This window comes from Alexandromys fortis, unplaced genomic scaffold (genome assembly GCF_014885135.2).
Source record: "Alexandromys fortis isolate MF-2015 unplaced genomic scaffold, M_Fortis_MF-2015_v1.1 scaffold_310, whole genome shotgun sequence".
NCBI lineage: Eukaryota > Metazoa > Chordata > Mammalia > Rodentia > Cricetidae > Alexandromys > Alexandromys fortis.
In genome coordinates this window covers 780,218-806,260 of record NW_026068202.1, presented here as the reverse complement: position 1 = coordinate 806,260, position 26,043 = coordinate 780,218, and the positions used below count along the sequence as shown (strand labels likewise).

General features: G+C 38.7%; 1 protein-coding gene across 6 annotated transcripts in view; it reads left to right on the top strand.

Annotated features, from left to right (window-relative positions):
• Positions 1–23,414, top strand: part of Ankib1 (ankyrin repeat and IBR domain containing 1) — a 134,635-nt gene extending 111,221 nt beyond the window's left edge. For 2 of the 6 annotated variants that reach the window (XM_050129976.1, XM_050129977.1), the window contains 9 exons: positions 8,738–8,872; positions 10,265–10,351; positions 10,597–10,663; positions 12,108–12,253; positions 13,100–13,278; positions 14,118–14,169; positions 16,122–16,236; positions 19,904–20,040; positions 20,376–23,414. In XM_050129976.1, coding sequence (XP_049985933.1) covers positions 8,738–8,872; positions 10,265–10,351; positions 10,597–10,663; positions 12,108–12,253; positions 13,100–13,278; positions 14,118–14,169; positions 16,122–16,236; positions 19,904–20,040; positions 20,376–21,116 — 1,659 coding nt within the window. In that variant the 3' untranslated portion in view covers positions 21,117–23,414. The remainder of the gene's footprint in view (positions 1–8,737; positions 8,873–10,264; positions 10,352–10,596; positions 10,664–12,107; positions 12,254–13,099; positions 13,279–14,117; positions 14,170–16,121; positions 16,237–19,903; positions 20,041–20,375) is intronic. The other 4 variants (XM_050129980.1, XM_050129979.1, XM_050129981.1 and 1 more) reach the window with 4 other exon arrangements.
• Positions 23,415–26,043: the final 2,629 nt, after the last annotated feature.

Sequence of the window (26,043 nt, the reverse complement as noted above, 5' to 3'; positions counted from 1 at the left end):
TTATTTTTTAAAATATTTTTTTCATTTCCGCTTAGAAAATTTTTTGTTTTTGCATTTTTAATTAGAATGCCGTATTATAACCCCACCCATCCCACTCCACCCTATCACTTTTCTCCCCTAGCTCCTCTATGGTTTGACAGTGGAATCAGGAGGCCTGGTGGCTAAGGTTTCTTCTCTAGATCCACTGAACATCCTCCTTTTGACTTAGGCTCCTTCTCCTATTGTCCCTGCTTAGACTTCTGAGACCCTGGAAGCCTGGGACCTTTGACCCCTAGTAGGAGAGGAAAGAGCTGGAGGCTCTAAGCTGAGGATCACAAGTTCCCTCTCCTCAGCCAACAGGAACACACTGACTCTGTCTAGAGGCCTTTAATTAGGCACCTGCCACCATCCAATGCTTCTTGGTGTCTACGATTCAGGATTAGAAGTATAGAAAGATGTATCAGAAGTTAAAGAGTATTTACTGCACAACAATGAGGACTGGACTACAGATCTCAACACCATGTAACATGCCAGGCATCCTACAAATGCCTGTAACTCCAGCTATATATCCAACATCTTCCGGCTTCTTCACTTACCCCAAACCATGGACCTGTACAGGCATGTGCATACAGGCGCGCATACATGTGCATATATTAACACAGACACATACACACATTTACATAAAACAAATCTCTTTTGTAATTAGAGGCTTCTCTTCCACCCACCAGTTCCCAATTCACAACTCTGAGGCTTAATATTAATTGCACACTGTTTGGTCAATGGCTCAGTCTTATCACCAACTCAACACTTGCACCTTAAGTTAACCCGTTTCTGTTAATCTAATGTGACTGTGGCGTTACTTCACATCTTGTTTCTCTGGCAGCTCCCAGTGGCCCTCAGACTTCACCTTCTTTCTCTCTGTATCAGTTTGGATTTCCCATCTAGCTCTATTCTGCCCTATCATAAGCCAAAGCAGCTTCTTTATTAACCAATGGTAATGTATCATATTCACAGCATTTAGAAGGGTATCCCACACCATCTCCCCTTTTCTAATTAAAAAGCAAGGTTTTAACTTTAACATAGTAAAATTACATATAACAAAACCATGTATCAAACAAGGATTACAGTTAGGATATTTAGTCTATTTGTATTTGTCAAAATTAAAGAAAATACTCTATCCTATCTTTGTGAGTCTAAAGTTTCATATATAATTTATCTTTTATCATAACTAAGGAAAATTATAATTACAACTGTCTAGTCTTCGACTCCATCAAAGACCCCAGAAGGATATGATATTACCTGAGTAACTGGGGAGTGCATTGTAATCAACTTCCAAGGCTCTAGAAATGACAAAGATTATCTGGCTGCTTGGACAATCACCCAAAGTTGACCTATAACATTGGGGCCTAAAAGCCCATGGTATCGAGCAGACTTTTAAATGAAGCAGGAAATTTGTAAAACTAACATTGGCAGGTTGTCAGTCATTTTCCTCTGTGTCCTGCAGAATGTCTGGCAGTTTCTTCTGTAAAGCAGGAACCCTAAAGGACCATCCCACCTTGTTTTGACAAAGTTTAGCAGTCATTTTCCTCTGGGTCCTGCATATCAACTTTATAAAGCATACAGTCAAGAGCAAGAGCAGGTTTTTTTTTTAATATTTATTTATTTATTTATTTAGATACTTATTATATATACAATATTCTATCTGTGTATATGCCTACAGGCCAGAAGAGGGCACCAGACCTCATTACAGATGGTTGTGAGCCACCATGTGGTTGCTGGGAATTGAACTCAGGACCTTTGGAAGAGCAGGCAATGCTCTTAACCACTGAGCCATCTCTCCAACCCCAAGAGCAGTTTCTTGACCAAATGGCGACCCTTGACAAACTAAAAGCAAACTTCATAAGGAGCTTCTTCAGAGCCCATCTATCTCATGAAATAATCGGTGCTGCCAGGAGCAGAAATCTTTTATTGTCAAGAAAAGTCTAAGTTCTTAAAATACTTTAAATGCTATATTCTGTAGGTCTTTGAACCATTTGAACATTACCTATCCATCTGAAATATATCTTTGCATATCTAGAAAACCTAACTAGTGTAACTGTAAGTTTAAGTATTATAGATGACTATTAATTTGTATTTTTAACTATGCATTACATATTTTTTGATTTTGGCTGGTTTTAGTTTTGTGGGGTTGTTTGTTCATTTGTTTATTTGTTTGAGATAGGATTTCTCCGTGTAACAGCCCTAACTGTCCTGGAACTAGCTTTTGTAGACCAGGCTGGCCTCAAACTCATAGAAATCTGCCTACCTCTGGCTTATATATTTTTTAATGTACCACATAAATATAATACCTTAACCAAGAGTAGAAATATACATAGAGTATAGCAAAATTGACCTTAAATTTGTATCAATATACAAAAATCCTTTAAACAAGAATAGAAACATACATACAGTGTAACAAAATTGAATTTATATCATTATACCAAAATGATGTGGGAGTCCCCTCTGTGTGCTGTGATCACCATTAATGAATAAAGAAACTGCCTTGGCCTGTTGATAGGGCAGAACTTAGGTAGGCAGGGGGACAGAACTGAATGCTGGGAGAAAGAAGGACGGAGTCAGAGAGATGGGATGGAGCTTCTGCCACCAAAGTTAGACATGCTGAAACTTTACTGGTAGGCCACGACCTTGTGGTGATACACAGATTAATGGAGATGGGTTAAATTAAGATATAAGAGTTAGCCAGTAAGCAGTTAAAGAAGTATTTTAATTAATACAGTTTCTGTGTGGTAATTTTGGTTTGGGGCAGCTGGGACAAACAAGCAGCCCTTCCTCCTACACCAAAATCCATGTCAATACAAAGTATCTGATATTAATAGTTGTCTTTTTATCCCGTATTCCTGTTTTCCTCTAAACATAACAAGCATTCATAACCTACCAAATAACCAAAGATTATCTATACCCCCCCCAAAATTCTTATGAGTGAGACATTGTTTTCCCCTGCTGTCTGTGGGCAAAGTATCTTTAGGGTCCCTGATAATATTTTTAGACAATGATCAAGCCCTGAGAAGCCTCTCAGAGTTCAGGCGGTCTCCCTTGATCAAATCTGGTCCATCTCAACCTGGAACAAATCCATGACCTTTTGTTTCCAAAAACAAAATGGCTTCTCCAAAGTAATGCTTCTTTAAGTTCCATTTTACAAATATATTTTTACAAATTAATGCTTCTTTTATGTTCCATTTTACAAATATATTTAAGGCATTTTTAAAATATTTAGGTTGGCATATTTTTTCAGTCTCTCTTTCAATCCCATGTCTCTCAGCAGCTGTCCCTTGTCATCTTATCAGCCATTAAAAAATTCAAAATCAGAGCCGGGCGGTGATGGCGCACACCTTTAATCCCAGCACTGGGGAGGCAGAGGCAGGCGGGTCTCTGTGAGTTCGAGGCCAGCCTGGTCTAGAAGAGCTAGTTGCAGGACAGGAACCAAAAGCTACGGAGAAACCCTGTCATGAAAATTAAAAAAAAAAATCAAAATCAATACAGTACTTACTATAGAGGATCCAGACTCCTTGTGTATTTTCTATCATTACATGGCTTTTTTCTTTTATATTATTTTTGACTTTTATTTTTTTAAACTATTTCTTTTTATAACTCTCTCCCAAGCCTACGTACATTTTTAAAACACTGTGACCACTTTAGAGGGTTTTGTTTTTTTTTTTCTGAATCTGTCTTTATTACGTATCTGTAATCATTGTTTGATTACTGGTTTATGCTGGTAAGCAGATGTGACTAGGACCAAAGCAAGTGCTTTGGCTCTTGGTTCCACCCTGCTTGTCTTTTCAACATGGCAGAGGTAGCAACAAGCAACACACTTATCCGCCACCCCAGTGCTGTCATTGGCCCACAAACCTTTTCTTTCTGTATGAGAAAACGGTACCGAGGCCTGTGTGAGACTGCGGAAACCCACCACATCGCTTAGCTCAAGGCGGCTGGCGCCGGCTCTGTCTTGCATGCAGCTGTGTTGCAGTCTCTGTACTGCTGCTGGCGTGAGACTGTGAAACTAGGAAGCCCAGTTTAGATCCATTTCTGTGCATTTAGAACGTCCCTCATTTTTTTTCCTCAGGCCCTATGGAAAACCTCACATTGGCATGCCATTTGTAACTGGAGGTTTCTCTCCCACTAGCCAGTTCCCAAATAACCACTCTGAGGCCTAATATTAATTACAAACTGTTTGGCCAATGACGCAGGCTCATTACTAACTAGCCTTTACATCTTCAATTGACCCATTTCTAATAATCTGTATTGCCAAATGACCATGGTGTTATCTCACATCTTGTTTCTCTGGCAGCTGCAGCTGCTGTTATCTTTCAGACTCCACCTTCTTTCTCCCTTTATCTGTTTGGATTTCCCACCTACCTCTATTCTGCCCTGCCATAGGCCAAAGCAACTTCTTTATTAACCAATGGTAATAAAACATATTTACAGCATACAGAGGGGTATCCCATATCACACTTTTAAATTTATTCTTCTCTTATACAATACATCCCAACTATACCCTCCCCTCCTTCTACTTCTCCCAGTCCCCCTCATCATCCCTCTCCCCCAGATCCTCTACTCTTCCAGAAAAGACCAGGCTTCCCAGTGATATCAACCAAACATGGCGAGACTAGGCACAAATCTCTTTTTCCCTTCAGAAAGGAGCAGGCCTCCCAGGGATATCTCTCAAACATGGCATATCTACAGTAAGGCTAAGCACCTCCCTTCATTTAATGGCTAGACAAGAGAAACCAGTATGTGGAAAGGGGTCCCAAGAGCAGACAAAAGACTCAGAGATACCCTCACTCCCATTGTTAGGAGTCCAATCCCATAAGCACCCCAAGCTAAACAACTATAGCATGTATGTAGATGATCTGGCACAGAGCCATCCCTCTGGCTCCTACAGTCTTTCCTCCCACCCATCTGCAGGATTCCCCAATCTCTGAGGGGAGGTGTTCTCCAATTTGGGCTCTTTTTCCACCTAATAATGTTTGACTGTGGGTCTCTGCATCTGCTCTCACCGGCTGCCTGAGGAAGCCTCTCTGATGATGATCTCTGAGTATAACAATATTGTTAGGAATATTTTTTTTTTTTAATTTGCCAGCCCCGTGTGATTCTACCTTAAGTCTCTGGGCTATCCAGCCTCAATCTGGTTCTCAGCCATCCAGACGTATCAGTCATGGGCTCCCTCCTATTGCATGGGCCTCAATTTAGACCAGTCACTGGTTGGCCACTCCCTCAAGCTCTAAGCCGTCTTTGTCCCAGGACAGATTATAGATTGAAGGTTTTGTGGTTGGGTTGGTGTCTCAGTCCTACTAATGGAAGCCTTGCCTGGTTACTAGGAGTCCTCGCCAAAGTCACCTTCATGGATTCCAAGGAATTTCCACTGCACTAGGTTTCCATATTGCCACGCAAGTGCCCCCCACCAATCCCAGTAGTGTCTTCCCCCCTCACTTGATGCCTCCTCTTCTCATCCCTACCTGCTCCTCAGTCCAGCTATTTTATTTCCCCTCTCCAGGGAGATTCATGCGTCTTCTCCTAGAGCCCTCCTTATTACCTAGCCTCCATAGCGCTGTAGATTATAGCGTAACTATGCTTTACTTGTTTGCATGAGTCTTTCTGTGTCTGAGTTACCTCACTCAGGATGTAAATCTTTCATTCTTAAATAAAAAAGTATTAACATATAAAAGTATTAATAAAGTTACATATTGTTTTTCTACTATAATTGGATTTATGAATTTTTGAAAAATAAAGTCACATCACAGTATTTCTATCAAAACAGGCACAAAATTTGGTTTTATCAACCAGGAAAAGAATTTGTATAGAGCTTTGAAACAAATTCACAATTTATTGAATAAATGCGTAGTAAGTGCTAAATGAATGCAAAGAGTTTAATTCAGTTCACTCTCCATGACTATAGGGAAACCGAAAAGTAGTGAAGAAATAGAAGTTATAGAGGAGTGTCATAATTACTACAGTAGATACATGTATGTATCCAAATAATTCCTGCAGCAGAGGTCTTCTCCCAAAAGACCATGGATCATCAGAGAAAAACAAGTTAATCTTTAAGTGTTGGCTGTTATAATCAATAATTTTAAATGATTATTGTAATCAAAGAAGATAAAAAATTAGACCAAGTAATAGTCTTAATCATAGAGAATAAATTTGAAATTAATTATGAAGTTATTAAAGACCATGAAAATATTTAATCTTTCAAATAACTCAAATAAGTTAAAGAATTTATGGAAATAACAATACCACATTATCAGAGCACAGTATCAGAGCCTGAATGTTACAGCTAAAACCATTATAGTCTTGTTCATTTAAAACAATACAAAATAAACAATAAATTGAGGATGTGGTTCTGGCTTTTTAAAAAGCAAATTAAGAAATACCAATAAGAAGCTTTTTTTTAAATATAATTTTTTATTGAAAAGAAAAAAAATTTCCGCCTCCTCCCCGCCTCCCATTTCCCTCCCCGTCTCCCTTTTCCCCCCTCCTCCCTCTCCTCTCCCCCTTCCCCCCACTCCTCTCCCCCTCCCTCTGAAGTCTGAGGGGCAGTCAGGGTTCCCTGCCCTGTGGAAAGTCCAAAGTCCTCCCCGCTCCATCCTGGTCTAGGAAGGTGGACATCCAAACTGGCTAGGCTCCCATAAAGCCAGAACATGAAGTAGGATCAAAACCCAGTGGCATTGTCCTTGGCTTCTCAGCAGCCCTCATTGTCCGCCATATTCAGAGAGTCCGGTTTTATCCCATGCTTTTTCAGTCGCAGTCCAGCTGGCCTTGGTGAGCTCACAATAGATCAGCCCCACTGTCTCCGTGGGTGGGTGCACCCCTCGTGGTCCTGACTTCTTTGCTCATATTTTCCCTCCTTCTGCTCCTCCTTGGGACAAATCAAAACAACTTTGAGATATCATATTACACCTGTCAGAATGGCTACAATCAAAAACACCAATGATAGCCTTTGCTGGAGAGGTTGTGGAGAAAGGGGTACCCTCATCCATTGCTGGTGGGAATGCAAACTTGTGCAACCACTTTGGAAAGCAGTGTGGCGGTTTCTCAGGAAATTCGGGATCAACCTACCCCTGGACCCAGCAATGCCACTCTTGGGAATATACCCAAGAGATGCCCGATCATATGACAGGGGCATTTGTTCAACTATGTTCATAGCAGCATTATTTGTAATAGCCAGAACCTGGAAACAACCTAGATGTCCTTCAATGGAAGAATGGATGAAGAAAGTGTGGAATTTATACACATTAGAATACTACTCAGCGGTAAAAAACAATGACTTCTCGAATTTTGCATGCAAATGGATGGAAATAGAATACTCTATCCTGAGTGAGGTAACCCAGACCCAAAAAGATGTACATGGGATGTACTCACTCATAATTGGTTTCTAGAGATAAATAAAGAACCTTCATCTGGAGATGGATGGAGATAGAGACAGAGACCCACACTGGAGCACCGGACTGAGCTCCCAATAAGAAGCTTTTTAAGACAGAAAATAATTTTTAAAAATAATGACCAGTGTGGCAAAAAAAATCCAAAAGGTAGTTTTTAAAGAAAAATGAAGGTAAACTAAGCTAACATAACAAAGCAGGAAGTTGAAGGATTTCAGATATACAATAAAGGGAGAAAAGAGAATTAGAGAACCAGAATATTTAATATAGAGATTAGAAGCAATCAATAACAAGAAATGAGAGTGTAAAACCTAGAAATATGGTCATAAAGTGCCTGAACTTCAAAGCTGTGTGTAGTGGCACATACCTGTAGTCCCAGCATTCACATTCTGAGGCAGAAGAGTCATGAATGCAAGGCTAACCTGAGCTATGGGTCAAGACCCTGTCTCAAAAACAAAGCAACACTATCACATTTACAGATGGCATGATTACATACTAGAAAACTTACAAGAATCAACTGAAAAAGTACTACCAGCAACAAAAATTCAGCTTAGTTAACAAAATACAGAATTAATGTACAGAAAATAATAACCTCCATATCTCCTAACAACATCTAGATGGAATATATAGACCTTCTGAATCTAGAAATGAGCTTTATAAATATACAAGGCTTTTGTTGAAAATATTTTAAAATCCTCTTTAAGACAAAAATGGCAAACAAATAGAAATTCAACATTTTAAATAAAAAGATGCAAATAGAAATGCCAGCAGCTTGTTCTTGTGCTTCTGTAATTCAGATGTTCATCTGGCAAATCAGAACAAGCTTAGTTAGAAAACCTTGGAAACTCCCATGGGGGAAGTAGCCTTGTAAGACAATACACTGTGAAGCTGCAGTAGTTGAAACACTCTGGTACTACATGTGAATGCAAAGAGTATGAAGTAGAATAGAAAGCAAGCCTAGGAAATAGATGCATACATAGGGATTTAATGTGTGGTAATGGCAATATATAATGAATGAAAAAACATGAAGTATTTAGAACATGGTATTGAATAACTAGACAGCTCTACAGTTGAGTTCATACTGGAGAAGATATACCCAAGATTTTAATGTTTAAACAATAAACAAACCAGTACAAGAAGTCCTGCTAAAAGAATCAGAAGACTGTAGGCTTGAAATGGGAAGATCTTCTGATGCAGAACCCATAAGCATGAAAAGATGAATTTTTACATTATACTTTTGTCATTATCTTTTAATTGTGGTCTACTTAATGAGTGAATTTTTAATTAGTTTATGAAGATACCCACATGTGTGTTTTCTTTTACAGTGCAAGTATGACTTTTGCTGGATCTGCCTAGAAGAATGGAAGAAACATAGTTCTTCCACTGGTGGTTATTACAGATGTACGCGCTATGAAGTCATTCAGCATGTAGAGGAGCAATCCAAGGAAATGACTGTGGAGGTAGCCCCTGCCTGAGCACTTTCTGTCTGAGCTACTGTTGGAGAGAATTCCCTGTCTTTATCAGGATGAAGCATTGCTTTGAATACACATTAGAGTACCCTTGAAACAAAAACACTATCAACTGGGAACTTTTTTCCTTTAAAATTTTCCTTTTTTTTTTTTTTTATTTTGATGAAGATAAGAAAAATCCAGTTCCAGTCTGCCTTTGTAAAGATTTAAAACCAATTTTAACATAATATTAGCAATATAGTATTGTGTTATAACGTACATCTTTTTTCCAGTCAGGCACAAGGAAGGAATTTTTTTTTTAATTGATTAATTTCTTTTATGTGTGTGACTGTTTTGCCTGGATATTAATTTGTACAATACGCATGCCTGCCTGGAGCTCACAGAGACCGGAAGACAGTGTCAGTCACCTAGGACTGGAATTACAGGCAGTTGTAAACTCCATTTGTGTGCTAGAAACCGAACCTGGATCTCTGGAAAAGCAGGTGGTGCTCTTAATCACTGAACCATCTCTCCAGCCTTAATAGTTGTTTTATTATATTTGTCTTATAGATTAGGTGGGCTTTTTCATTGTTTATTTTATATATGTGGGTGTTTGCCTGCATATATGTCTATGCACCATGTACATACCTTGTGTCCACAGTCAGGGTGCTAGATTCCCCTCGAGCTAGAGTTACAGATGTTTGTGAACCGCCATGTGGCTACTAGGAATCGAACCTGGGTCCTTTGGAAGAACAGCCAGCGCTCTTAACCACTGAGCCTTTTCTCTAGTTTTCTAGCCTAGACAGCTTAAACAACAGAAATTTAGCCAGGCAGTGGTGGCGCCACACCTTTAATCCCAGCACTGAGGAGGCAGAGGCAGGCGGATCTATGTGAGTTTGAGCTCGTTCCAAAGCTATGAAGAAACCTTGTCTCAACTTTCTCCCATGTAGTGACTACAAAGCCCCACCTAATTCGTTCTTGGTGAGGGTGCTCATCTTGGCCTGCCAACAGGCCCCACTTTCTGGTCATGGTGACTGAGAAATAGAACAAGAGATCTCTGGCAGCATTTGCATTAAGATAGAGCTGTAATGGTCTCACTTAACCTGTCATCTCCTCATGGATCTTGTCACCACATATAAGTACATTTTGTATTAGGGCGTCAATGTGAATTTTGAAGGAATACAAATCTTCTATAGCAGTGAACCATACAATCAAATATTAAAGATGTGGCGTTATCACCAAGACTACAAACAAGGACCTTTAAAAAGTATAGGTCATTATATTCTAGCAACAAAATAGCACATTTGCATGAATTACTACCCATTACTAATGAGACATGAATCCCACTAAAACCAATTTTAATATAGTTTTAGCAAAAGTCATTAATGTACTTTTGTTTCCTAGGCTGAGAAGAAGCATAAACGGTTTCAGGAACTTGACAGATTTATGCACTACTACACGAGATATAAAAACCATGAGCATAGTTATCAGGTATGTCCAAAATCATTACAAATGAACTAAAACACTGCTAAGAGTGAAGAGTCTGGGTGTGGTGATACATGCTTTTAATCCCAGCGTTCAGGAGGTAGAGTTAAGTGCAAGGCCAGCCTGGTCTACAGAGCAGAGCAAGTTTCAGGGCAGCAAGTGCTACACAGTGAGACCCTGCCTTTAAAATAAATAAATAAATAAATGAATGAATGAATGAATATTTAAATTATTTATTTCTGTCCCTTTAGTTAGAACAACGCCTTCTTAAAACAGCCAAAGAAAAGATGGAACAATTGAGTAGAGCTCTCAAAGAAAGTAAGTTCTCTATTGTATGTGTGTGTGTGTGTGTGTGTGTGTGTGTGTGTGTGTGTGTGTGTTGTGTGTGTGTTTGTTAAGACAATTCAGTGGTGATAGTAGATGGGAAGCCCCTAAGGAGGACAGTAGATCCCGTGAACTGCTTCTGCCATTGTCCTAAGTTTTCTCAAGGCCTGCGTGCATGCTAGCATATTAGTGTCTACTGGAGACTCCTCATGTGGACTCCGCTGTTACCAGACAAAACCACACCGTAATCTTGCTTCCCCTGTGCCAGCACTGGTGCTCTAGTGTTGGCAAAAGTGAACGGATCCTAAAGGTCTTCCAGGAGGAGAAAGTATACGTGTTGCCCAATCATCACATAACTGAGTACTCAGAGCTGCTTCAGACACCAACCAGCCCCACATCATGAGATGGAGACTTACTATTAATTATGAGTACTTGGCCTTATCTTACATTGTCCCACTAGCTCTTAAAACTTAAATTAACCTGTTTCACTTCATCTACATTTTCCCTTGGGGCTTTTCTCCTCCCTTCCTCCCTTCCTTCTCCCTTCCTCTTTTCTTTCCTTCCTTTCTTCCTGGCCTACTCCATGTCTGGCTGGCTATCAGCTACCTGGCCCTGGGCGTCTCCCTCTCTTTCTCCCTTGTTCTCTTCTCTTCTATTTTTCTTTTAAGCTTATATTCCTCCTACTACTTATTTCTCTCCATTTACCAGTCCTGCCCATCCCTCTACTGCTATTGGCCATTCTGCTTTTTATTAGACCAATCAGGTGTCCTATGCAGGAAGAGTAACACATCTTTCCATCATTAAACAAATGCAGCCTAAACAAATGTAACACATCTTTGCCTAGTTAAACAAATATTCCACAACATGTCTGTAGATATATTTGGATGTTCCATGTCAGTTTGTACATGCATGTGTATTATTTTCCTAATGGTATGCTGAATTTGATATTCACTAATACTTCAATTTAGATTCTACAGCTTAATTCTGTATCATTTATAGTTTATAGAATCTTATGATGATATCTTGGTGTTATTCTGTCAAGACAATTTCTTCTCTATCCTCCGTACTCTTCCTCCCTTCTTTTTTACTTTAGTTTTAGTTAGCCAGTTCCTCAGCATTTATTTTTTTCTTTACATTATTGCTTTTACAGAGAAATAATTACGATTTTTTTAAGCGAGCAACAACAAAAGCATTTATACAAATTCTACAGCAGCAAAATTTAAGTCAGGGATAATCTATTTTTATGAAGTAAGCATCTTTGGGTGGACCCAGAGCTATACTATTTCCTGACCATATTAGAAGACACTTCAGGAAAATATGTGTTCGTGGCTTCTGGGCTGCAGGGGCCTGTACCTTTCACACAAGTGTTTATCTAGGATTTTAGTTCAGTCAAACTATATATTTGCAGAAACATTCACTGTATTCAATTGCTTTGCAGCTGAAGGAGGCTGTCCAGACACCACTTTCATAGAAGATGCGGTGCATGTTCTCCTAAAGACTCGACGCATCCTCAAGTGTTCTTATCCATATGGATTTTTCTTAGAACCTAAAAGCACAAAGAAAGAAATTTTTGAACTAATGCAAGTAAGATGCTCTTTTAAATTGTTTTGACTTTAAGTGTGAGTAGTAAACCAGTTTTGTTTATATTTTAAATAACTTTACATAAAGGGAAAAGTACCTTAATGAACTAAATTTCCTTTGTGTTTAAATTTGTCAGTGTGAGTTTGAATGAGTTCTGAACTGTGTAACATTTCTATGAGCATGAGTTTATTTCAGACTGGGCACAGTAGAGTGTGGCCTATTTCTTATTACAAAATGGAGGTTTTATATTTAGAGATGAAACAAACTACATGGCATACTTGAATAGAAAGTTAATCTTTGCCATTTCATTTCAGAAGTAGAACTCAGAAAGTTACATATTTAAAACAAAAACTCCTAAGCCAGTCCCAAAACTCACCAAACTCATTACATCATCCTTGTAATTGGAGGCCACCACAATTTTCTGGTGATTTTTATTCTGAACTTTTAAGCTGCCCTCCACTGATTTATATTCTGTATTTCTTTTAAGGCCACAGCAGTCTTGCCTTGTCTTAGATTCCTTCAGCATTCATACCTCACTTCCATTGCAGCAGCTGTGTACTAGAGTATGCAATGCCCTGAATATACTGTACTTTTGTTCTAAACAGTGTCTTTCTCTACTACTTGGAGATTTGCACCCACTACCTTACTGTGTTTATCAATGGATGCTATCTCCTTGCATTCATGATGACTTAAAATATCATCCTTTCATAACCTGAAAAATATACAAAATAGAAAGAGTGATAAATGAGAAATTATTTCAAAATGTAATTTCTGACTTCAAAAGAGTTTGACTTGACTAAGAAACCAGATATGCTTTGTATCTGCTTACCTCGTTTCTCCTTTCTGTAGACAGACCTAGAAATGGTCACTGAAGACCTTGCCCAAAAAGTCAATAGGCCTTATCTCCGTACCCCCCGCCACAAAATCATCAGAGCAGCTTGCCTTGTGCAGCAGAAAAGGCAAGAGTTCCTGGCCTCTGTAGCTCGTGGAGTTGCTCCCGCAGACTCACCAGATGCTCCCAGGCGCAGGTAAGAATTTGTGCAATATAGAAACCTCGCTGGTTTGCGCCGCCAGTGCCAGGACTTTTTTTAAATCGTGCTGTCATTCATATTTGTGGGAGTTATTTATACCTACAATATGGGTAGCTGATAAAAATATGTTATTTTGGTGATATTTTCTGCTTAATACAATTTTTTTCAAAATGATTTTGCTTGTCTATCATTGTGCAGCTCTCCAGACTAAATAAGGCTAGCTTAATTTCACATATTAAAATTCATAATCCAGAGTATCCTGACATGTGATTTCAAATTTAATATATGTAGTGACTTGGGAATGATAGTCATAAACATCTTAAGGTGTAGAATTTGGAATCTTTGCCAGCTTGCTGTGTTCATATTTGTATTTTGGTATTAGGAAATTAAAAGTCTGGTATTTTAAGACTACTTTAGTGGTCTGAATTAATCCCTTAAAGAGAAGTTGGTTTGTTTATTTTATTTCACATTATCCTCCATTGCTTGTGCCACAATAAATTAAAGCATTTTTTTCTTATAATTATAGCACTAGAAAGTCATTTGTCCTTATTTCTACATAAATATTTATGGTGAAATATCTTTTATACTTATGAAATGAAAATGCAATTAATCAGAATATTTTTATGTTACATAGTTATTTTTATTTTCTCCGTCATTTTGCACAAGTGTAAAGCAACTTAGTATTTGAGAAAATAATGGAAGTAATTATATTTTAATAGTTGGATCTGCCTGAGTTTGGCAAGTTATAAGCAGATAAGCATTTTAAAGGGTAAGAGTCTGGTTATATTATTGCAGTACCGATAATGAATCAAACAGTATGTCTAATTTCTTTGTAGCTTTGCCGGTGGAACATGGGATTGGGAATATTTAGGATTTGCATCACCTGAGGTAATTGTTTTTCTGGGGTTTGGAGTTCTCTCCATGGTTTTTCTTCATGCAACCCCACCTGTTTAAATCCTCTGAGATCAGAAATGCTTGTTCTTTCTTCTGTAACGGAAATGCCCTGGCGGAGTCTGCCTTCAGCTCTTCCTTATATTGGAGTCTAACAGTACATTCCCCTTTCACTGCTCTTAATTACTACATAGAATTTAGTCAAATTTATAGCATAAATATTTAGAACATCTTCTAGTTTGTTAGTAGAGATGGAAACTTTATGTATAGAAATGTATAGTTGTGAGTTGTGGCATGGTAGTGATATAATACCACCAGGCTGTCCCGGACTTGTTCTGTAGTCCTGGCTGGCCTATGAACTCGAGGTCCACCTACTTCTGCCTCCTGACTGCTGGGATTAAAGGCATACACCACCATGCCTGGCATAATAAACCATTTTTTAAAACAAGGAAATTGTAGAACAGTTGATACTCTAAATAAAAATATGACCTAGTAAAAATCTTGGTCAGGTAGCTGTTTTCCCATATTTAAATTGGCACTGCCACTGTTGTATCTGAGTTTAGAATAATTTTAACATTTCTTTCCATTTCTGTTTCCTTTGTGATTTATAAAATAGTACATCATTAATCCTTGAGTTTAATTCTTGTAATGAGGAGGACAAATGGTGAAAAGGCCTGTGCCTTGTTTAAACCAAATGCAAATCTCAGCTGCTGAGGACATTTGTAATCACCTGAAAGCTTTTTGATTTAGGTATATGTAAGAAAATAGTAACATGAGACAATTTTAAATGCACTTAAAAATAATTGTATTGGATAATAAATTGTAAAAATAATAATAATAAATAACTTTAGGAATGTGCTAAACTGTAGCTCAGTGATAGAGTGTTTGCGTAGCATATCCTAGATTCAGTTTCCAGCCACACTGACAGGTAGGTAGGTAGGTAGGTAGGTAGGTAGGTAGGTAGAGAGACAGACAGATAAATAGACAGATAGATAGACAGGTAGAATTAGATAAATAAAGATAGATCCGATAGATTGGCTGTATTGGCCAGATGGATAAAGAATGAAAGTTTTATAATATCTAACTTGGTTTCTCTTACTCCTAGTACTTTCCCTATGAGCACTTTGAGTAACTCTAAAGTAACTGGGATATTCACAGGCCTGAGGATCTTCATGTTAACCCTGGGAGATTCAACAGTGATTCTCAGAAATCTGCTGCCGTACACCATGGCCTCTCTTTGACTCTCATTTCCCCTATTTCTGTAGCAGATATTCTTAGATCATAACAAACTTATCATAAACTATTACCATAAATGTAAAACAAATATATGGACATCTTGTTTTAGTCTGTCTTCTTCTAAAATACTATGTAGTGAATACTCCTATGTTGTAACTAACCTGGGCATTGAATAATGAGAAAAGAAAACTCAATGATGTATTTGAAAGCCAGCATGTAACATACTTCTTTTCAGCTATACTTTTGCCCTGTGAGTTGATAAGTAGTAGTCACAAAGACTCTCTGGCTTAACAGTATTTCTATCTGTTTTTTTCTGCTGCTGTCTCCCTCCTCTTCTTCCCCACCTATACTTCTTGCATATATCACAAGCACTTAAAAACTAGACCCCCAGAGAACCTATACTGTTACTAACATTATTGTGATATCAATGGTAATTTTAGATAACAAGACCCTTGAAGTAATAGTTACAGCTAGCTCTAGAGTTTGCAAGTATCCCAGTAGAAGCATCTGTGACTGTTAGAAATTTTGCTTTTTGCTTTCTGCCTTTTTTATTTCCTTGGCTTGGCTAAACTTAAAGTTCCCTTTTCTAAAGCAAGTGATTTTATAGTATGTGTAAAATCATACATTTTTTTCCTCCTGGAGGAATTTTTGTTTTGTTTACATTTTTACAATTTGCATGCTCTCCTGTATTTTATAACCTTTGGTTTATGCAGGAATATGCTGAATTTCAGTACCGGAGGAGGCACAGACAACAGCGCCGTCGAGGAGATGTGCACAGTCTGCTCAGTAACCCTACAGATCCTGATGAACCAAGCGAAAGCACTTTTGGTGAGCTCCTGGCATGGCAGGTATCATAGTCTCTTAGAAAACCATGGCGTTGAGGAATCAAGTAGGAACATCCATCTCTGCTGTGTAACTTTAATCAAGGCACTTACGGTCTCTGTCTTCTTTATTCTAAAATGAGCATCCAGTTAGGCCATGCAGGTAAAGCACTATGGCTACTCAGAAAGGGAAGCTCTTGATACCATTAGGATGTGCTTCAACTTTTTTTTTCTGCATTTAATTGGACTCTTAAGGTGAGAGGCATCCTACCAGATTAGGAAACAATGAATAAAAGATTCAAATTTCTCAAGGGATCGTGTTCCCAGAAACATTCTTAAACAGGACTATTTTAATTATTTGACTTTAAAAATGTTAAAAATATTCATTAAACGTACCTAGACTTGTAGGCAGAGGCTGCTCGTTTGATTCCCAGCCACCTAGACCCAAAATAACCACACACAAACTGGATTATTACAACATTGCTTGACCTATTAGCTTATGCATATTTCTAGCTAGCTCTTACATCTTAAATTAACCCATCTCTATTAATCTGTGTATGTCCACATGGTTGTGGCCTACAGGTAAGGTTCCATTTGGTGTTCATTATCTGTCTCCTGCAGCATCTAAATTCTCCCTGACTCTGCCTGCTCTCTATATATATTTCTCTCTTCCAGTCTGGCTTTACTCTGTTAAGCCATTGGCCGAAAGCAGCTTCTTTATTAACCAGTGACAATAAAACATTCACAGCATACATCCACCTCCCCTTTTCTGTCTAAATTAAAAGGAAAATTTTAACTTTAATACATCATTAGATACAGCAAAACTGTTATCAACCAAGAATTAGTTACAATATTTAGTCCATTTGCATTTGGTAAATTAAGAAAAATAGTCTATTATCTATCTTATCTTTGTGAGTCTAAAGTTTTATATCTAATCTATCTTTTATTATAACTAAGGAAAACTAACTAGAACTATTTATTCTTCAACTCCATCAAAGACCCCAGAAGGATATAATATTACCTAAGTTAACAGGAAGTGCGTTGTAAGCAACTTCCAAAACTCTAGAAATGACAGAGACATCTCACTGCCTGGACAGTCACCCAAATTTCTTTTGTAACATTGGGGCACCCATCTTCAGCCCATAGTATCCAGCAGACTTTTACAAGAAGCAGGAAATTGGAAGATCTCTTATGCCTTCTATTGGCAAAGTTCATCAGTTGCTTTCTTCTGTATCCTGCAGAATGTCTGGCAGACTCTTTCATGAAGCAGGAACCCAGAAGGACGGTCTCACTTTTAGGCAAGTTCAGCAGTCATTTTTCTGTGGGTCCTGCATGTCCTGTTCATACAGCATAACATCAAGCAGTCCAGGCAAGAGCAGTTTCTTGCCCAAACGTCTAACAAACTTTATCAGGAGCCTCTTCAGTGACCGTCATCCTCTTGAAGTAGATTGGTACTGCCAGAAGCAGATGTGTCTCATTATCATGAAAAGTCTTAAGTTCATAAAACATTTTAAATGTCATATTCCTTAGGTCTTTGAAAGGTTTGAAGATTATCTATCTAACCTAAATATCTAGAAAACCTAACTAACATGACTACAAGCTTGACTATTATAGATGATTATTTATTAATAATAATGTATTTCTTAATTATACATTATATTTTAAATGAGCTGCACAAACACAATATCTTAATCAAGAGCAGAAATATACATATAACAAAATTGACCTAAAATTTGTATCAGCAGACCATGATCCATACCAACGCAAATTATTCAATCTAATAGCATATCCCCCTTTAAATGTAAATAAACATAAACAATCATTTAGGGAATTTAGGATTGTTGTCTAGACTACTTCCTGCTGATTGGGAGGTGGCGCTATTATTCAGGTCTGTCATGGGATATCCTGTGTGGTAGGTCCATCTTAGCCAGCAGTCCTAAAGCCTACATGGATGTTGGATCATCTAGGTTATTGTTTCAGGGGTCTTCTTTGATCAAACCTACAGGTTCTCATTCTCTGTAGAAATAAAAGTAGAACCTCTTTTCTAAAGCAACATATCCTTAGCCCTAAATTTTGAAGTCAAGATACCTTTAAAATATATATGTTGGTTTAGCTTAGCAGCACATATAATGAAATGTCGCTCTGTACTTTACTCAAATATACATAATCCAGATTCTCTGTGTATATTCCATTTTAATATGGCTTATTTTTCTTACTGTATTACTTTTTCTACAAGTTTAATATTTATGCCTTTAATCCAAGACTGTTTGTACTCTTTTATATTACAATTGTCTACAGTCTTTTTCCTCTCTCTCTCAAGCCTACATACATTTATCCAACACTGTAACCCATTTAGAGGTCTTTTCTATCTGAATTTGTCTTTATTGTGTGTGTATCTGTAATTAGTTTTTAAATGACAGGCATGGCCAGGACCCTCTCCTCAGCACTGCCTGTTGGCTCCACCCAGTCCAGCGTGGTGAGAGTCATGCACATTGCCCCAGCTCCAGGGTTGTAGCAGGTCTTTGTCAACATTAAGCAATTTGTAACACACTGGTCACAGACCTCATTTAAGTGTTCGGTCTCCTGAAAGGGCCAGAGCTATTCATTCAACTAGCACGAACCAGAAAGCCTTTTTAAAGGGGCTGTGTGTTGTATTTTTGTTTTTTGGTTAGCTGCTAATGATAAATCAGAAAGACCTCTCTTAAATGAGCCATTGTGCCCTTGCTTGCCATCAGTGAACAGAGCCCATCTGAGAAAAAAAAAAATGCAGCTAAACTTTGGTTTTTTTTGTGTGTCTAGAATTTTTTTATAAGCTCTCTCAGTTTTATGTGAATTTAGCTGGCACACGGTTGGCACGCCAATCTGTTTTCAGAGACTCCTCATTCATTTCCCAGCTGCCCAGGCATAAAATAAACACAGAAAAACTCTATTAATTGCAATACTGTTTGGCCAATAGCTTAAGCCTAATTCTAGCTAACTCTTATATCCTAAAGTAACCCATTTCTATTAATCTGTGTATTGACATGTGCTTGTGGCCTACCTACAGTAAGATTCCATCCGACATTTGGCATCTGTCTCCTGCAGCAGCTTCATAGCTCCTCCCTGACTCTACCTACTTTATATATGATTATATATATATACTTTATATTATATATTTATATTATTTATATATATAAATTATATATATCTTCAGCCTGGCTTCACTCTGTTAAGCATTGGCCGGAAGCAGCTTCTTTATTAACTAAATGACAATAAATAGATTCACAGCATACATCACCTCCCACATCATAGACTGTAATAACAGAATCAGTTGAACTACCGATTGGTTCTTGAGGCTATTGTGATTCCAGAACTGTTTAATTTTATGAAATCTGAAGATAAAAATACTGAAATTCATTGTAACTCAGGAAAAAGGAATAAACAGTAGAACCTGCATTAATGAAAGTCATAGATTGCAAGCAAGAGTCTAAAATGCTCACAGATTTGCAGTGATCACACTAGATACCTGTTATTGTTTACAGTCAGACCTGCTAAAAAGGGCAGGAAATGAAGTGGATATGAATGTGAGCCTGAGTTTTCACTAGCATTAAAAGAGACCCTGCCAGTTTAGAGGTGTATGAAGACAGCTGTGTCTCCTTGTCGCTAAATTGTCTGTGGTGCCAATTACTTTAAAGCAGATATGCCAGAAGGTGGCGGCAGCCTCAGGCCTGGTGCATCCGTGGTAAGCTCTGCATCCATGAGTGTGCTGCATAGCTCTTCTCTTCGAGACTACAGCCCTGCCAGTCGCTCTGGAAACCAGGACTCTCTGCAGGTAACCTTGCTGGTGGCGTGGCACCATGCTTTTGTTCCTTCTCCGCTCAGTGGTTTTGGGGGTTTACTTTTACTGGTTTCCTCTTTCTTCCTAATATGGTAGTTTTTTTTTAATGATAAAGCATAAAAAGTCTTCTTGTATTTCAGGTTTATGTTAGGTATATTTTCCCTTTTATCAAAGGCAAGGAGAAAATGGTAAGATGTAAATATGTAAAGTAGCTTGTAGAATTAGAAGTAGTATTAATTATCTGAGAAAGGAAACTGGTAAGTGTGATTAGGTTAAGTAATGTTTCCTTTAGTCAAATTTTAATGTGACTTTATTTTTCATTGCCTCAGGCTCTGAGTTCCTTAGATGATGATGACCCCAATATACTTCTTGCTATACAGTTGTCACTGCAAGAGTCTGGACTGGCCATCGATGATGAAACCAGAGACTTCCTTAATAACGAAGCATCCCTGGGAGCCATAGGCACTTCTTTACCTTCACGGCTAGACTCTGTACCCAGGAGCACAGATAGTCCTCGGGCTGCACTAAGTAGCTCTGAGCTACTGGAACTTGGTGACAGCCTCATGAGACTAGGAGCAGACAGTGACCCATTTTCAACTGACACTTTGAGTTCACGACCTCTCAGTGAACCGAGAAGTGATTTTTGTCCCTCTTCCAGTGACCTTGACTCAGTTGGCCAGGACCCCAGTGCCAGTGACAATCTTCTTGGCAATATTATGGCTTGGTTTCATGACATGAACCCTCAGAGTATCGCCCTGATTCCTCCAGCAACAGCCACGGAAATGAGTGCAGAGCCTCAGCTTCCCTGTGTCGGAGCTGGGTCAGAAGGTATGAGGGATGTGAGACTGGTGCCTTCAGAAGACTCAGTGTCCAAAATTGCTGGTGTCCATGAAGGTGAAAGAACCCAGAGTGAAGAAAAACCTCGGGAAGAGAATATTCTGGCCGGGGAGGAGTTGTCTCAAGTTGGTGATAGTAGCAATGAGGCAGTCAGCAGAGGGGATCTGTCAGATGCTGCCAGTCAAACCCCTCAAACCTCAAGTGACTGGCTCGAGCAAGTACATTTAGTATGAGTGGCACATGTTCACTCTCCAGGTGAATCGCAGTACAGGGGGTATGTTAACATAGGTGGAGTTTGCTTTATAGAGACTTTGATCCACTCAGTTTGAACTCAGTTATAAACCACTGATGTTAGGATTGAATGCAAAGGTGTTCCCTCGGATGATAGCTTCAGTGTCGATTTTAACCTTACAGGGAATTTTCTTTTGTGTTTGTCCCTTTTTCCGTGACAAAAGAAGAGCAGGAGAGAACACAGTGGAATAACGGGTTGACATCCACATTCTCAGAGAATGCAGTGCTCTGTCTAGCCTGGGGTTGACAGTATTAAGTTGACCACTTATATCAAAAGCTTACTCCTTAATCCTCTGATGGCTTTCCTCTTTTTTTAAAACAGTGAGGTGTTTTCTTCATTTTAAAAGCTGGACTGATAGCGTGTGTCCTCAGTGTCTATGTCTATGTCCCTTGTTGTCCCAGCAGTGTGAGCTGTGGTGTCTGTGCTGCTTCTAGTACCTGTCTACCACAGTGTACTTTTTTTTTCCCCCACATGGATCAAAGATTCCTTCTCATGTCTATTCACCGTCCAATTGTGCCAAACTCTGACTCCGGCGCTGACTAACAAGATGTTCAGGTGTGCAGCATCCTAGTATGCTCCAGGGCAGTGTCAGCGTTGTCGGGGAGTAAAAGGTGCCACTCGGTAGCAATGATGTTCCAGAATTTAATGGGCTTTTGTTGCCATGGAGACTGCATTTAAATAAATGTAGCCTGTAGCTTAAGTAAACTAAAGCTAATGCTGCTGTTCAAACAGTTTATTTTAATATTAAAATACAGTTGATTAGCAACAGCGGTGCTGTATTTAAGAGACACTTTATTGGAAGTGCAATCATAGTTCTTTCTTTTCACAATTTTACAGTGCATTCTAATTACTAATGGGTGCAGTTACTTTTAATGGTGTTTTATAACATAGAAAAACTGGAGTTTTCATGAGTTACAGTAAATCCCATAGTTATTAAAAAATTCAATACAACATCCTACACAACATGTTACCGTGCCTTTGCCTAACCTAAATGGGTAGTTGCCAGTTAAGTCAGTAATTCAAATTTCAATGTCTCTTCTGAAGTAACTATGCTATGAATTGCAAAGACCTCCATGAAACCACCCATGGCCTTGCCTTTAACTGTAAACTATGACAACTAAGTGTTCAATTTGTTTGCCTAGATAGCAAATGCTGCTGTGTTTGTTCTCTTGTGCAGAACTCATCTGCTGTGTGATCACTGTTTAGTACTGACAACCCAACCTCCTAGTTACCAGTGTCCTACTGTGAAGAAATACTGGTCTTAGTTCTAGTTAAGATACAGTGGTACAGCGTGTCATTAATACTAGAGTAAACTGTTGGAATGGCTCTTTTACTTATTATTATTAAAGCTAGCATAACATAAGCAAAATAGATACAAGGAGCACTCCATGTAGTGCTTTGCCATTGTTACCAGAAACCAAAATTTCTATACTGAGTTTGTACAGGTAAGTCCTAGGCCAGGTAGAAGATTGTCTTTCATATTGATGTCCATAATTATTGTTCTTATTACCTCTTTTTCAAACGTTGCTTTTGAAATATTCATGTACTTTGATTTCAGATGGCCAAAACATTGTACCTGAGTATTTACTGGTAATTATTCATGGATATCAAGAGTTCCTAATATTTTTTATTTCTCCAGTTATCACAGCATTGATATGAGTCCCTTTAAAGTTGGTGGAGCAAATGCAAACTTTGTCTACAGTGTATTACTGTATGTTAAACTGAAATAGTCTTAAAGAATTTTTAATTTGGATTAAAAATATGAACACCATAAAGTTTCTAGACCAGGGTGTAACTTTTCCAGTAGAAAGCACTTGTATCCCTAGAGACATCTTGCACAACCGCAGTGAGGAGAGGAGGGGCCTGTGGAGACCATGTGAGCTGGGCCTCTGTCCCCTTGCCCTGTGCAGTGCCTGTCATGATGTACTGGTTTCCTGGGTGTAAAACTATCATTTTCCGGTTTGTACTTCCTTGGTACATATTTTAAAAACGGCACAGTCATTGACTTTCCAATTCAGTAATAAAGTTTGGCAAAGCCTATTTTGTAAACAACTTTAATTTTGTAATGTAAAAAAAAAGTTAATCTAACCTTGACTTGTTATTTGCACTTTCATAGTCTATACTTGATACATTCCCACTTTATATACAGTAGGATTCTACAGACCTGTAGATGTTTGGCCAAATGAATGCTGTTAATAATATGTAAAATTCTTTGATTAAACATTTATTACTTAAACTATTTCCATTTTGTCTCACTAAATCATAAACTTCATTTTAAACTAATTAGGAAGTAAATTTTGCTTTATGTTAAATACCCTCCAAAATGATGGTATTAATTTGGTTCTGCCACTTAATTGATTAGTGCCTAATATTTTTTACAGTAGCCCATTTGTTGAACATTGTACACCCCAAAGATAAATTTGAATTCACTATATGATACTATATTAAAATTTGCTGAACATTGTATACCCCAAAGATAAATTTGAATTCACTATATGATACTACATTAAAATTATGAAATTAGATAAACTCGATTTCATTGTATGACAAGTATTAAATTTATGAATTTAGTGCTCATTTTCATTTCTCTAGCTTTGTGAGGAAAATGTCATTTCCTTAAAATCTAATAGAAGAAGAGAAAAGGTAATATAGAACTTCAATTTCTGTTTTGTGAAATTGGGAGGAAAAAAATGTATGCCTTGTAAATAGAAGGTCATGCCTCTCACCACCTTGTTCTCTGGCTTCCAGTGAACACAGCCCTTGGTGTCCCACCTTCAGGATATGTGCATCAGTTCCAGGCCACTAGATGCCACTGAGTACCTTAGCACTGTGCCTTTTATGTATGCCTTTCATTGTGTGGATCTGAAAATACCTCCAGAGTTCACATGCTAAGTCCTTCCTTCAAGGTATCTTTTGTAGCCACTGGTTGCAGTTCTTTGTTTTACTCTTTTGACTCTTTGCTCTCTGGGGGTCCTGCCACCTAGCTTCCAAATAAATTACACAGAGACTTATTCTTGTTTATAAATGCTCAGCCTTAGCTTGGCTTGTTTCTAGCCAGGTTTTTGAAAATTATCCTGTCTACCTTTTGCCTCTCTATTTTGCCTTTCTCTGTGTGACTTTTCTTTCCTTAGTATTTCATGTATGTCTGTGTGGTGGGTTGACTGACCCCTTCTTTTCTTGCTCCTTTGTCTCCCTGTCCCCAGATTTCTCCTCTTTTATTCTTTTCTCCTCTTTTATTCTCTCTGCCTGCCAGCTCTGCCTATCCTTTCTTCTGCCTTGCTATTGGCTATTCAGCTCTTTATTAGACCAATCAGGTGTTTTAGACAGGCAAAGTAACACAGCTTCACAGAGTTAAACAAATTTACATAAAAGAATGCAGGACATCTTGGCATCGTTAAACAAATGTTCCACAGCATAAACAAATGTAACACATCTTAAGTAATATTCCACAACAACTAGTCTCATCTTTATTTTTTCAGCCCTAGATAACCTGTTGCCTGACCTCTTAGGCATTAAAACCTGAGGCTTACTGAAGTTCAGTTATTTTAAAATTGTTATGGTTAGTCTGTCTCCAAAGCGTAAAACTTTGGAACCTAACATTAAACCATGGTAGGAATTGGGACCAGTGGGGGTGAAGCTGACATAGTTGCATAGGGAAAGGCTGTCGCTTTGCTCAGCTCTTAGAGCCTTCCCTCACCTCAGCATAGCACTGGGCCATAATTGTGGCATCCTCTCTTTAGCTACTGTTGCCTTGTTGGATCCTATAACATCATCAGAGCCTGTAGATAAGGTTTCTAGAAAGATAAAAGTAGCTCTCACCTAGACTGCTTTTTGTGACAGTTGTTATTTTAGAAGCAGGCAGTTTTTCATTTTGCTTGTCTTCTCTTTTTCTTCGGTATTGGGCATTGAGCCCTACAACAGTTAGTAAAGAACATGGCTCTTATGGTATTCACTGAAGTCTGCTTATAATTGAAATAGTTGACAAACTGAATGGTGGCCCAAAGTTCTGGAGGAATTATTCTTCAGTCTTTGAAGCTTCTTAGTCAGGCTTTCTACATTTCCTAGTCCCTTGTTTCCCTGGGTGCTTCTTCTGCAAGGGCCCACTCTTCATGAGACATCAGCTTATAAACAGGCTAAGAGACACCAGTAAACAGAATAGCATGAGAAAATAGCTGGAAGAAACTCATTCTGGAGTCCTTGTCTGCCTGTTCATCTGAAACAGTTCCTTTATCCATTCAGATCTGGAGAGATTACACTGAATTGCAAACAGGAACCACTCACTTGGGACCTTTAGCTTCCCTTACCCATTACAGAAAATGCTCCTAAAACGTATCTGTCACAGGAGCCGAGGAGGTCTGTCCACTACAGGTCACGCTGTCCCTCATCCAGGAGGTGGGGACCATGGGAGGGAGGCTGCACGCTGGTAGCTACTCTGTGACTGTAGGCCTAAGAACAATTTGCACTCTCTGTGTTTGTCTAACTAGTACCCTTCAGACTCGAGAATAGCCCAAACTGTCTGCTGTAAGTGTAGTACATTCCTCATGCTGAGGATTTTTCAAATGCAACAGAAGCCCACTCATGCCTGGTACCATCCAGGCCCCTGTGTTTCTCCCTGTGGGACTGGACGTATGGAGGACTGGTGCAAAGCTGCCTTCTGCACCTTCAAGGTGAGCTCTTTGCCTCTGACCCCAATCTCCTGTCTTTGCCAGCATGCCTGAGAGGGGGACAGTGTAACTAGCTTGTAAGGACAAAATGAAGTCCTAGACCAGAAGTTTTGACAGGGACAACAGGATGCTGAAGATTGTCTGGAAGGAAACTGAATCAATAGAATGTAACCATGGAAGTTTACGAGTCCTGGGGTATAGTAG